Source organism: Accipiter gentilis, unplaced genomic scaffold (assembly GCF_929443795.1).
Source record: "Accipiter gentilis unplaced genomic scaffold, bAccGen1.1, whole genome shotgun sequence".
Taxonomy (NCBI): domain Eukaryota; kingdom Metazoa; phylum Chordata; class Aves; order Accipitriformes; family Accipitridae; genus Astur; species Astur gentilis.
In genome coordinates this window covers 2800890-2813875 of record NW_026060858.1, presented here as the reverse complement: position 1 = coordinate 2813875, position 12986 = coordinate 2800890, and the positions used below count along the sequence as shown (strand labels likewise).

General features: G+C 57.7%; 1 protein-coding gene across 1 annotated transcript in view; it reads left to right on the top strand.

The window, feature by feature from the left end:
- LOC126037000 (uncharacterized) overlaps positions 1-12537 on the top strand; it is a 464473-nt gene extending 451936 nt beyond the window's left edge. Inside the window, exon 2 of the mRNA XM_049797214.1 lies at positions 10481-12537. Coding sequence (XP_049653171.1) covers positions 10523-12424 — 1902 coding nt within the window. The 5' untranslated portion in view covers positions 10481-10522 and the 3' untranslated portion in view covers positions 12425-12537. The remainder of the gene's footprint in view (positions 1-10480) is intronic.
- Positions 12538-12986: the final 449 nt, after the last annotated feature.

The following is a 12986-nucleotide window of genomic DNA, read 5'->3' as shown; positions in this document are numbered from 1 at the left end:
TTCGGTACAATCCAGGAGTACCGGTGGGTATAGCAAAACTACCGCGGAGTACCAGTGGGTGTACCGGTACTACCCCAGATTGTCGGGTAGGGGGCCAGGCCTACCGCAGAGCATCAGGTAGGGATACCGGGCCTAGCCTGGAGGGTCAGGTAGGAATGTCTGGTCTATACCGCGCGCCCGTAAGTTCAGCAGGTGTACCCCAGTGAACCATTAAGGGTTCAGGTACTACCCTGGAGTACCGGTGGGTGTACCGATACTACTGCAAAGTACCGGTGGGGGTACCGGTACTACCCCAGAATATCAGGTAGGGGTGCCAGGCCAACAACGGAGCATCAGGTAGGGATACCGGGCCTAACACGGAGGGTCAGGTAGGAATGTCTGGTCTACACCGCGCACCCGTAAAGTCAGCAGGAGTAACACAGTGAACCAGTAAGGGTTCACGTACTACCTCGGAGTACCGGTGGGTGTACCGATACTACCGCAGAGTAACGGTGGGAGTACCGCTACTACCCCAGAAGATCGGGTATGGGTGCCAAGCCTAATGCGGAGCATCAGGTAGGGATACCGGGTCTAACCTGTGGGGTCCGGTAGGGAGGCCGGGTCTAGTCCAGCGCGCACGAAGGGACAGCTGGTGTTCTCTGGTGCATCACAAAGGGTTCCGTTCCAACCCCAGAGTACTGGTGGGGGAACTGGTTCTACATCGAAACATCGGGTAGGGATACCGGTCCTAGTCCGGCGGGTCAGGTAGGAAGGGTGGGCGTAAAGCGTCGCGCCCGTAGGGTCAGCAGGTGTACCCCGGCGCACCAGTAAGTGTTCCGGTACAATCCAGGAGTACCGGTGGGTATAGCAAAACTACCGCGGAGTACCAGTGGGTGTACCGGTACTACCCCAGATTGTCGGGTAGGGGGCCAGGCCTACCGCAGAGCATCAGGTAGGGATACCGGGCCTAGCCTGGAGGGTCAGGTAGGAATGTCTGGTCTATACCGCGCGCCCGTAAGTTCAGCAGGTGTACCCCAGTGAACCATTAAGGGTTCAGGTACTACCCTGGAGTACCGGTGGGTGTACCGATACTACTGCAGAGTACCGGTGGGGGTACCGGTACTACCCCAGAATATCAGGTAGAGGTGCCAGGCCAACAACGGAGCATCAGGTAGGGATACCGGGCCTAACACGGAGGGTCAGGTAGGAATGTCTGGTCTACACCGCGCACCCGTAAAGTCAGCAGGAGTAACACAGTGAACCAGTAAGGGTTCACGTACTACCTCGGAGTACCGGTGGGTGTACCGATACTACCGCAGAGTAACGGTGGGAGTACCGCTACTACCCCAGAAGATCGGGTATGGGTGCCAAGCCTAATGCGGAGCATCAGGTAGGGATACCGGGTCTAACCTCTGGGGTCCGGTAGGGAGGCCGGGTCTAGTCCAGCGCGCACGAAGGGACAGCTGGTGTTCTCTGGCGCATCACAAAGGGTTCCGTTCCAACCCCAGAGTACTGGTGGGGGAACCGGTTCTACCTCGAAACATCGGGTAGGGATACCGGTCCTACTCCGGCGGGTCAGGTAGGAAGGGTGGGCGTAAAGCGGGGCGCCCGTATTATCAGCAGGTGTACCCCGGCGCACCAGTAAGTGTTCCGGTACAATCCAGGAGTACCGGTGGGTATAGCAAAACTACCGCGGAGTACCAGTGGGTGTACTGGTACTACCCCAGATTGTCGGGTAGGGGGCCAGGCCTACCGCAGAGCATCAGGTAGGGATACCGGGCCTAGCCTGGAGGGTCAGGTAGGAATGTGTGGTCTATACCGCGCGCCCGTAAGTTCAGCAGGTGTACCGCAACGAACCAGTAAGGGTTCAGGTACTACCCTGGAGTACCGGTGGGTGTACCGATACTACTGCAGAGTACCGGTGGGGGTACCGGTACTACCCCAGAATATCAGGTATGGGTGCCAGGCCAACAACGGAGCATCAGGTAGGGATACCGGGCCTAACACGGAGGGTCGTCTAGGAATGTCTGGTCTACACCGCGCGCCAGTAACATCATCATGTGTACCCCAGTGAACCAATAAGTGTTCACGTACTACCCCGGAATAACGGTGGGTGTACCGATACTACCGTAGAGTAACGGTGGGGGTACCGCTACTACCCCAGAACATCGGGTATGGGTGCCAAGCCTAATGCGGAGCATCAGGTAGGGATACCGGGTCTAACCTCTGGGGTCCGGTAGGGAGGCCGGGTCTAGTCCAGCGCGCACGAAGGGACAGCTGGTGTTCTCTGGCGCATCACAAAGGGTTCCGTTCCAACTCCAGAGTACTGGTGGGGGAACCGGTTCTACCTCGAAACATCGGGTACGTATAGCGGGCATACTCTGGCGGGTCAGGTAGGTAGGGTGGGCGTAAAGCGGGGCGCCCGTAGGATCAGCAGGTGTACACCGGCACACCAGTAAGTGTTCCGGTAAAATCCAGGAGTACCGGTGGGTATAGCAAAACTACCGCGGAGTACCAGTGGGTGTACTGGTACTAACCCAGATTGTCGGGTAGGGGGCCAGGCCTACCGCAGAGCATCAGGTAGGGATACCGGGCCTAGCCTGGAGGGTCAGGTAGGAATGTCTGGTCTATACCGCGCGCCCGTAAGTTCAGCAGGTGTACCCCAGCGAACCATTAAGGGTTCAGGTACTACCCTGGAGTACCGGTGGGTGTACCGATATTACTGCAGAGTACCGGTGGGGGTACCGGTACTACCCCAGAATATCAGGTAGGGGTGCCAGGCCAACAACGGAGCATCAGGTAGGGATACCGGGCCTAACACGGAGGGTCGTCTAGGAATGTCTGGTCTACACTGCGCGCCAGTAACATCATCATGTGTACCCCAGTGAACCAATAAGTGTTCACGTACTACCCCGGAGTAACGGTGGGTGTACCGATACTACCGCAGAGTAACGGTGGGGGTACCGCTACTACCCCAGAACATCGGGTATGGGTGCCAAGCCTAATGCGGAGCATCAGGTAGGGATACCGGGTCTAACCTCTGGGGTCCGGTAGGGAGGCCGGGTCTAGTCCAGCGCGCACGAAGGGACAGCTGGTGTTCTCTGGCGCATCACAAAGGGTTCCGTTCCAACCCCAGAGTACTGGTGGGGGAACCGGTTCTACCTCGAAACATCGGGTACGTATACCGGGCCTACTCTGGCGGGTCAGGTAGGAAGGGTGGGCGTAAAGCGGGGCGCCCGTAGGATCAGCAGGTGTACCCCGGCGCACCAGTAAGTGTTCCGGTACAATCCAGGAGTACCGGTGGGTATAGCAAAACTACCGCGGAGTACCAGTGGGTGTACCGGTACTAGCCCAGATTGTCGGGTAGGGGGCCAGGCCTACCGCAGAGCATCAGGTAGGGATACCGGGCCTAGCCTGGAGGGTTAGGTAGGAATGTCTGGTCTATACCGCGCGCCCGTAAGTTCAGCAGGTGTACTGCAGCGTACCAGTAAGGGTTCAGGTACTACCCTGGAGTACCGGTGGGTGTTCTGATACTACTGCAGAGTACCGGTGGGGGTACCGGTACTACCCCAGCATATCAATTATGGGTGCCAGGCCAACAACGGAGCATCAGGTAGGGATGCTGGGCCTAACACGGAGGGTCAGGTAGGAATATCTGCTCTACACCGCGCGCCAGTAACGTCATCATGTGTACCCCAGTGAACCAGTAAGGGTTCACGTACTACCCCGGAGTAACGGTGGGTGTACCGATACTACCGCAGAGTAACGGTGGGGGTACCGCTACTACCCCAGAAGATCGGGTATGGGTGCCAAGCCTAATGCGGAGCATCAGGTAGGGATACCGGGTCTAACCTCTGGGGTCCGGTAGGGAGTCCGGGTCTAGTCCAGCGCGCACGAAGGGACAGCTGGTGTTCTCTGGCGCATCACAAAGGGTTCCGTTCCAACCCCAGAGTACTGGTGGGGGAACCGGTTCTACGTCGAAACATCGGGTACGTATACAGGGCCTACTCTGGCGGGTCAGGTAGGAAGGGTGGGCGTAAAGCGGGGCGCCCGTAGGATCAGCAGGTGTACCCCGGCGCACCAGTAAGTGTTCCGGTAAAATCCAGGAGTACCGGTGGGTATAGAAAAACTACCGCGGAGTACCAGTGGGTGTACCGGTACTAACCCAGATTGTCGGGTAGGGGGCCAGGCCTACCGCAGAGCATCAGGTAGGGATACTGGGCCTAGCCTGGAGGGTCAGGTAGGAATGTCTGGTCTATACCGCGCGCCCGTAAGTTCAGCAGGTGTACCGCAACGAACCAGTAAGGGTTCAGGTACTACCCTGGAGTACCGGTGGGTGTACCGATACTACTGCAGAGTACCGGTGGGGGTACCGGTACTACCCCAGAATATCAGGTAGGGGTGCCAGGCCAACAACGGAGCATCAGGTAGGGATACCGGGCCTAACACGGAGGGTCAGGTAGGAATGTCTGGTCTACACAGCGCACCCGTGAAGGCAGCAGGAGTAACCCAGTGAACCAGTAAGGGTTCACGTACTACCTCGGAGTACCGGTGGGTGTACCAATACTACCGCAGAGTAACGGTGGGGGTACCGCTACTACCCCAGAACATCCGGTATGGGTGCCAAGCCTAATGCGGAGCATCAGGTAGGGATACCGGGTCTAACCTCTGGGGTCCGGTAGGGAGGCCGGGTCTAGTCCAGCGCGCACGAAGGGACAGCTGGTGTTCTCTGGCGCATCACAAAGGGTTCCGTTCCAACCCCAGAGTACTGGTGGGGGAACCGGTTCTACCTCGAAACATCGGGTACGTATACCGGGCCTACTCTAGCGGGTCAGGTAGGAAGGGTGGGCGTAAAGCGGGGCGCCCGTAGGATCAGCAGGTGTACCCCGGCGCACCAGTAAGTGTTCCGGTAAAATCCAGGTGTACCGGTGGGTATAGCAAAACTACCGCGGAGTACCAGTGGGTGTACCGGTACTACCCCAGATTGTCAGGTAGGGGGCCAGGCCTACCGCAGAGCATCAGGTAGGGATACCGGGCCTAGCCTGGAGGGTCAGGTAGGAATGTCTGGTCTATACCGCGCGCCCGTAAGTTCAGCAGGTGTACCCCAGCGAACCATTAAGGGTTCAGGTACTACCCTGGAGTACCGGTGGGTGTACCGATACTACTGCAGAGTACCGGTGTGGGTACCGGTACTACCCCAGAATATCAGGTATGGGTGCCAGGCCAACAACGGAGCATCAGGTAGGGATACCGGGCCTAACACGGAGGGTCAGCTAGGAATGTCTGGTCTACACCGCGCGCCAGTAACGTCATCATGCGTACCCCAGTGAACCAGTAAGGGTACACGTACTACCTCGGAGTAACGGTGGGTGTACCGATACTACCGCAGAGTAACGGTGGGGGTACCGCTACTACCCCAGAACATCGGGTATGGGTGCCAAGCCTAATGCGGAGCATCAGGTAGGGATACCGGGTCTAACCTCTGGGGTCCGGTAGGGAGGCCGGGTCTAGTCCAGCGCGCACGAAGGGACAGCTGGTGTTCTCTGGCGCATCACAAAGGGTTCCGTTCCAACCCCAGAGTACTGGTGGGGGAACTGGTTCTACCTCGAAACATCGGGTACGTATACCGGGCCTACTCTGGCGGGTCAGGTAGGAAGGGTGGGCGTAAAGCGGGGCGCCCGTAGGATCAGCAGGTGTACCCCGGCGCACCAGTAAGTGTTCCGGTACAATCCAGGAGTACCGGTGGGTATAGCAAAACTACCGCGGAGTACCAGTGGGTGTACCGGTACTAGCCCAGATTGTCGGGTAGGGGGCCAGGCCTACCGCAGAGCATCAGGTAGGGATACCGGGCCTAGCCTGGAGGGTTAGGTAGGAAAGTCTGGTCTATACCGCGCGCCCGTAAGTTCAGCAGGTGTACTGCAGCGTACCAGTAAGGGTTCAGGTACTACCCTGGAGTACCGGTGGGTGTTCTGATACTACTGCAGAGTACCGGTGGGGGTACCGGTACTACCCCAGCATATCAATTATGGGTGCCAGGCCAACAACGGAGCATCAGGTAGGGATGCTGGGCCTAACACGGAGGGTCAGGTAGGAATGTCTGCTCTACACCGCGCGCCAGTAACGTCATCATGTGTACCCCAGTGAACCAGTAAGGGTTCACGTACTACCCCGGAGTAATGGTGGGTGTACCGATACTACCGCAGAGTAACGGTGGGGGTACCGCTACTACCCCAGAACATCCGGTATGGGTGCCAAGCCTAATGCGGAGCATCAGGTAGGGATACCGGGTCTAACCTCTGGGGTCCGGTAGGGAGGCCGGGTCTAGTCCAGCGCGCACGAAGGGACAGCTGGTGTTCTCTGGCGCATCACAAAGGGTTCCGTTCCAACCCCAGAGTACTGGTGGGGGAACCGGTTCTACCTCGAAACATCGGGTACGTATACCGGGCCTACTCTGGCGGGTCAGGTAGGAAGGGTGGGCGTAAAGCGGGGCGCCCGTAGGATCAGCAGGTGTACCCCGGCGCACCAGTAAGTGTTCCGGTACAATCCAGGAGTACCGGTGGGTATAGCAAAACTACCGCGGAGTACCAGTGGGTGTACCGGTACTACCCCAGATTGTCAGGTAGGGGGCCAGGCCTACCGCAGAGCATCAGGTAGGGATACCGGGCCTAGCCTGGAGGGTCAGGTAGGAATGTCTGGTCTATACCGCGCGCCTGTAAGTTCAGCAGGTGTACCCCAGCGAACCATTAAGGGTTCAGGTACTACCCTGGAGTACCGGTGGGTGTACCGATACTACTGCAGAGTACCGGTGGGGGTACCGGTACTACCCCAGAATATCAGGTAGAGGTGCCAGGCCAACAACGGAGCATCAGGTAGGGATACCGGGCCTAACACGGAGGGTCAGGTAGGAATGTCTGGTCTACACCGCGCACCCGTAAAGTCAGCAGGAGTAACACAGTGAACCAGTAAGGGTTCACGTACTACCTCGGAGTACCGGTGGGTGTACCGATACTACCGCAGAGTAACGGTGGGAGTACCGCTACTACCCCAGAAGATCGGTTATGGGTGCCAAGCCTAATGCGGAGCATCAGGTAGGGATACCGGGTCTAACCTGTGGGGTCCGGTAGGGAGGCCGGGTCTAGTCCAGCGCGCACGAAGGGATAGCTGGTGTTTTCTGGCGCATCACAAAGGGTTCCGTTCCAACCCCAGAGTACTGGTGGGGGAACCGGTTCTACATCGAAACATCGGGTAGGGATACCGGTCCTACTCCGGCGGGTCAGGTAGGAAGTGTGGGCGTAAAGCGGGGCGCCCGTAGGATCAGCAGGTGTACCCCGGCGCACCAGTAAGTGTTCCGGTACTATCCAGGAGTACCGGTGGGTATAGCAAAACTACCGCGGAGTACCAGTGGGTGTACTGGTACTAACCCAGATTGTCGGGTAGGGGGCCAGGCCTACCGCACAGCATCAGGTAGGGATACCGGGCCTAGCCTGGAGGGTCAGGTAGGAATGTCTGGTCTATACCGCGCGCCCATAAGTTCAGCAGGTGTACCCCAGCGAACCATTAAGTGTTCAGGTACTACCCTGGAGTACCGGTGGGTGTACCGATATTACTGCAGAGTACCGGTGGGGGTACCGGTACTACCCCAGAATATCAGGTATGGGTGCCAGGCCAACAACGGAGCATCAGGTAGGGATACCGGGCCTAACACGGAGGGTCGTCTAGGAATGTCTGGTCTACACCGCGCACCCGTGAAGGCAGCAGGAGTAACCCAGTGAACCAGTAAGGGTTCACGTACTACCTCGGAGTACCGGTGGGTGTACCAATACTACCGCAGAGTAACGGTGTGGGTACCGCTACTACCCCAGAACATCCGGTATGGGTGCCAAGCCTAATGCGGAGCATCAGGTAGGGATACCGGGTCTAACCTCTGGGGTCCGGTAGGGAGGCCGGGTCTAGTCCAGCGCGCACGAAGGGACAGCTGGTGTTCTCTGGCGCATCACAAAGGGTTCCGTTCCAACCCCAGAGTACTGGTGGGGGAACCGGTTCTACCTCGAAACATCGGGTACGTATACCGGGCCTACTCTAGCGGGTCAGGTAGGAAGGGTGGGCGTAAAGTGGGGCGCCCGTAGGATCAGCAGGTGTACCCCGGCGCACCAGTAAGTGTTCCGGTAAAATCCAGGAATACCGGTGGGTATAGCAAAACTACCGCGGAGTACCAGTGGGTGTACCGGTACTACCCCAGATTGTCAGGTAGGGGGCCAGGCCTACCGCAGAGCATCAGGTAGGGATACCGGGCCTAGCCTGGAGGGTCAGGTAGGAATGTCTGGTCTATACCGCGCGCCCGTAAGTTCAGCAGGTGTACCCCAGCGAACCATTAAGGGTTCAGGTACTACCCTGGAGTACCGGTGGGTGTACCGATACTACTGCAGAGTACCGGTGGGGGTACCGGTACTACCCCAGAATATCAGGTATGGGTGCCAGGCCAACAACGGAGCATCAGGTAGGGATACCGGGCCTAACACGGAGGGTCAGCTAGGAATGTCTGGTCTACACCGCGCGCCAGTAACGTCATCATGTGTACCCCAGTGAACCAGTAAGGGTTCACGTACTACCCCGGAGTAACGGTGGGTGTACCGATACTACCGCAGAGTAACGGTGGGGGTACCGCTACTACCCCAGAACATCCGGTATGGGTGCCAAGCCTAATGCGGAGCATCAGGTAGGGATACCGGGTCTAACCTCTGGGGTCCGGTAGGGAGGCCGGGTCTAGTCCAGCGCGCACGAAGGGACAGCTGGTGTTCTCTGGCGCATCACAAAGGGTTCCGTTCCAACCCCAGAGTACTGGTGGGGGAACCGGTTCTACCTCGAAACATCGGGTACGTATACCGGGCCTACTCTAGCGGGTCAGGTAGGAAGGGTGGGCGTAAAGCGGGGCGCCCGTAGGATCAGCAGGTGTACCCCGGCGCACCAGTAAGTGTTCCGGTAAAATCCAGGAGTACCGGTGGGTATAGCAAAACTACCGCGGAGTACCAGTGGGTGTACCGGTACTACCACAGATTGTCGGGTAGGGGGCCAGGCCTACCGCAGAGCATCAGGTAGGGATACCGGGCCTAGCCTGGAGGGTCAGGTAGGAATGTCTGGTCTATACCGCGCGCCCGTAAGTTCAGCAGGTGTACCCCAGTGAACCATTAAGGGTTCAGGTACTACCCTGGAGTACCGGTGGGTGTACCGATACTACTGCAGAGTACCGGTGGGGGTACCGGTACTACCCCAGAATATTCAGGTAGAGGTGCCAGGCCAACAACGGAGCATCAGGTAGGGATACCGGGCCTAACACGGAGGGTCAGGTAGGAATGTCTGGTCTACACCGCGCACCCGTAAAGTCAGCAGGAGTAACACAGTGAACCAGTAAGGGTTCACGTACTACCTCGGAGTACCGGTGGGTGTACCGATACTACCGCAGAGTAACGGTGGGAGTACCGCTACTACCCCAGAAGATCGGGTATGGGTGCCAAGCCTAATGCGGAGCATCAGGTAAGGATACCGGGTCTAACCTCTGGGGTCCGGTAGGGAGGCCGGGTCTAGTCCAGCGCGCACGAAGGGACAGCTGGTGTTCTCTGGCGCATCACAAAGGGTTCCGTTCCAACCCCAGAGTACTGGTGGGGGAACCGGTTCTACATCGAAACATCGGGTAGGGATACCGGTCCTACTCCGGCGGGTCAGGTAGGAAGTGTGGGCGTAAAGCGGGGCGCCCGTAGGATCAGCAGGTGTACCCCGGCGCACCAGTAAGTGTTCCGGTACAATCCAGGAGTACCGGTGGGTATAGCAAAACTACCGCGGAGTACCAGTGGGTGTACTGGTACTAACCCAGATTGTCGGGTAGGGGGCCAGGCCTACCGCACAGCATCAGGTAGGGATACCGGGCCTAGCCTGGAGGGTCAGGTAGGAATGTCTGGTCTATACCGCGCGCCCGTAAGTTCAGCAGGTTGTAGGGATTGGCGCTCGGAAGATCTCGCGATGTACGGAAAGAGAAGGGTTAAAGGAGGCGGGATGACCGACAGACAGTATATAAGGGCGTGACGCAGTTGAATAAACGCCATTTGCAGCATCCTCATATTGGTGTCAGTGCTCTGTGGCCCAGGGTATGGTTGACCCTGTGCCGAGTCCCACGGGGTGATCAGACGAATGTCTACAAGTGGTGACCCCGACGTGATTGGACATCGGCGGATTACGCGGGGCGTAATCGAAGGCCTGGCCAGGCATGGAAGGAGTCCTGAAGGTGTTGGACTCGTGCTCTAGAGAGGTAAAAATCCCTATGGGACAAAAAGAAGCGAAAGCTTGCCTAGAGCGGCTCCTGAAAGAGGAAGCGATAGAGCGCCCGGGGGACATATTGTCTCCTGAGTGCTGGCCGAAATGCACCGCGGCTTTAGCGGAACGGGCTATGGCGACGCAGCATGGTCCGGAGTTAAAGACGTGGGGGCGGATTAGGGCGATTTTCAGGAAGGTGCGGGAGGAGGGCTTAACATGGAAGGAAGCAAAGAGATTGATGCACGCGCAGGCGGAGCGGGGCGTGCAGGCGGATGGGGGGGCACGGACAGAAGGGCTGACGGAGGTAGCGGAGCAGACGCCTCTGGTGCTCCCAGTGCAGCCGTCGGCACCGGCCGAACCACCGGGATACCCTTGGGAGGAGTTTGAACGGGAGCGTGAACGGGCGAGAGAGGAGGAGCGGGAGAAAGATCGACAGTTAATTCAGGAGGCAGAGGAACCCGTGGCGGAGCAAAGGAGACGGGAGAAGGAGAGGCAGAGACTAGAGGAGGCGGAGAGGGCGGTGATGAAGGGATCGGAAAAGGAGCAGGCAGAGGAGGGAGCGGTTCCCCTGTATGATCCGGAGGATTGGGTGCCGGGACGTGTTTTGCGAACCGCGCCACAAGCTCACCCTAAGATGGCGCCGACATCCGCCTTCTCCCCGGATGTCTCTCCGGAGGTCGGGAGAGGCGGAGCACGGCCAAAGGAAGGAGGAAGGAAAGTCAGGACACCCCCTCTTACGCGCGTAGCGGAAGAGGAAGAGAGTGGTCCGGACTCAATCGAGGGGTCGGCTCAACGGTTAGAGGAGGCGTGGCAACTGGTGGGCGGACACCGCTGTCGTCCGCCGCACGCAGCGGTAAAACAAAAGGCTATCTCCGGCTGTGAGGCGCAGTCGGCAGCAGCCAGTGAAACGGCAACGCCTATGTCTTTAATACCTGTGTCCGGCCCAGCTGCAGATCCGCTGCAGATGCTGCAGCGGGTAGTAGAGGAGATACAGGAGCAGGTGAAGCAACAGCGGCAGCTGCTACAAGCAGCTGGGGAACAGAAAGGAGTTCCCGATTCACCAAAGATCACGTTGCCAGACTGGAAAATTGTAGCAAAGGAATGTGTTATGGACGGCATACGCTTTGAAGGACCCCCTTTAGTTTGCCCAGTCCGAGCTGGTCCAGGTGGTGTGGGGGTGGAGTGGTCTCCGTTAGATAGCAAGCTTTTACAACAAGTGAAGAAGGCCGTGGATGAATACGGCTTAGGACATCCCATGACAGGCTCTCTTTTAGATGTGGTTTTTTCCGGTTCACTGACTCCCTGGGATTCGCGACAGTTTTGCAGTATGATTTTGACTCCCACTTTTTTTTTGATTTGGAAAGAAGCTTGGACAAATAAGTTGCAGGCGGCACTAGTTGAGGCCCAACAAGAAAGGCCCAACCCATTACCTCATTCGTCAGTACAGCGTCTGCGAGGGTCAGACCCTGGTCAGCTGACGCCGCAGCAACAGGCGGGACAACTTACACCTAGGGAATTAACAACGTCGACGCGGGCGGCGCGTGCAGCCTTGACAGCTGTTGCACCCCTGATGACTCCAAAGGAGCCATGGACGAAAATCAAGCAAGGGGTAGCGGAGGAATTTCCAAAATTTTGCGACCGGTTACAGGGAGCCATAGAGCAGGCGCATCTCCCTGATTCAGCTAAAGGACCAGTATTGTTGGAGTGTGTTAGACAGCAGGCGAATGAAACTGCAAAAGCGATCTTACGAACTGTGCCTCTGGGGGCATCCCTTGGAGTGATGGTAGAGGCAGTATTGAAAAAGCAGCGGGAGGTTCCTGATTCAGTGGTACAGTCAGTTGTGGCTGCAGTAAGGGCTCCGGAGCTAAAAGGTAGCCCCGGACAGGTGGTTTGCTACCGTTGTGGTCGCAAAGGGCATAAGAGAGATCAATGCAAAGCAGAGAAGCGTGAGTCAGGAGGTCCTCCGGGGCCTTGTTGGAAATGCGGACTAACAGGACATCTGGCAAAGACCTGCCAAGCGGGAAACGGCTTTCGGGGGAGACAGCGGGGCATGCCTCCCCCCACCTCACAAGAGCCCCGCAACGCATCCTCCGCAACGGCGATGGAACAGTCACGGAACCCCAAGTGGCCTTGGTGTTAGATTGCTGGGACAGGCCGCATGTACAGGTCTGTATACGGATAGTGGCCGACAACATCACACCGCGTGAGCTGTGGTGTTCTGCACTCATGGATACAGGTGCTGATGTCTCATGTCTTCCTAATGGTATGTGGCCGGATTCTTGGCCTACTGTACAAAGCCGCTTGGAAGGACTGGGTGGTAACTCTCTGTCAGAACATTCACTGCTGGCTTGTTGGGTTTCTGCCCAGGACTCCGACGGGTCAGTCTTGGTTGCTAATGTCAGACCGCATAAGGCACAGGTGTCTGAGCCTTTACTTGGCCGTGACGTGTTGCAACAATGGGGTGTCCGCTTGTCAAATTTTTGAGTGGGGCCACTGTCTACCTGATGCGCCGCGAGCTTGCGGTATGTATGAAGTGGAAAACCACTGATCCGGTTTGGGTAGAACAGTGGCCCCTCACGCAAGAAAAATTACTAGCGGCGACTGAAATAGTAAATAGAGAACTCGAAAAGGGACACCTTGTTGAGAGCACTAGTCCATGGAATACACCCATTTTTGTTGTCCCAAAGAAGGACAAGAACAAA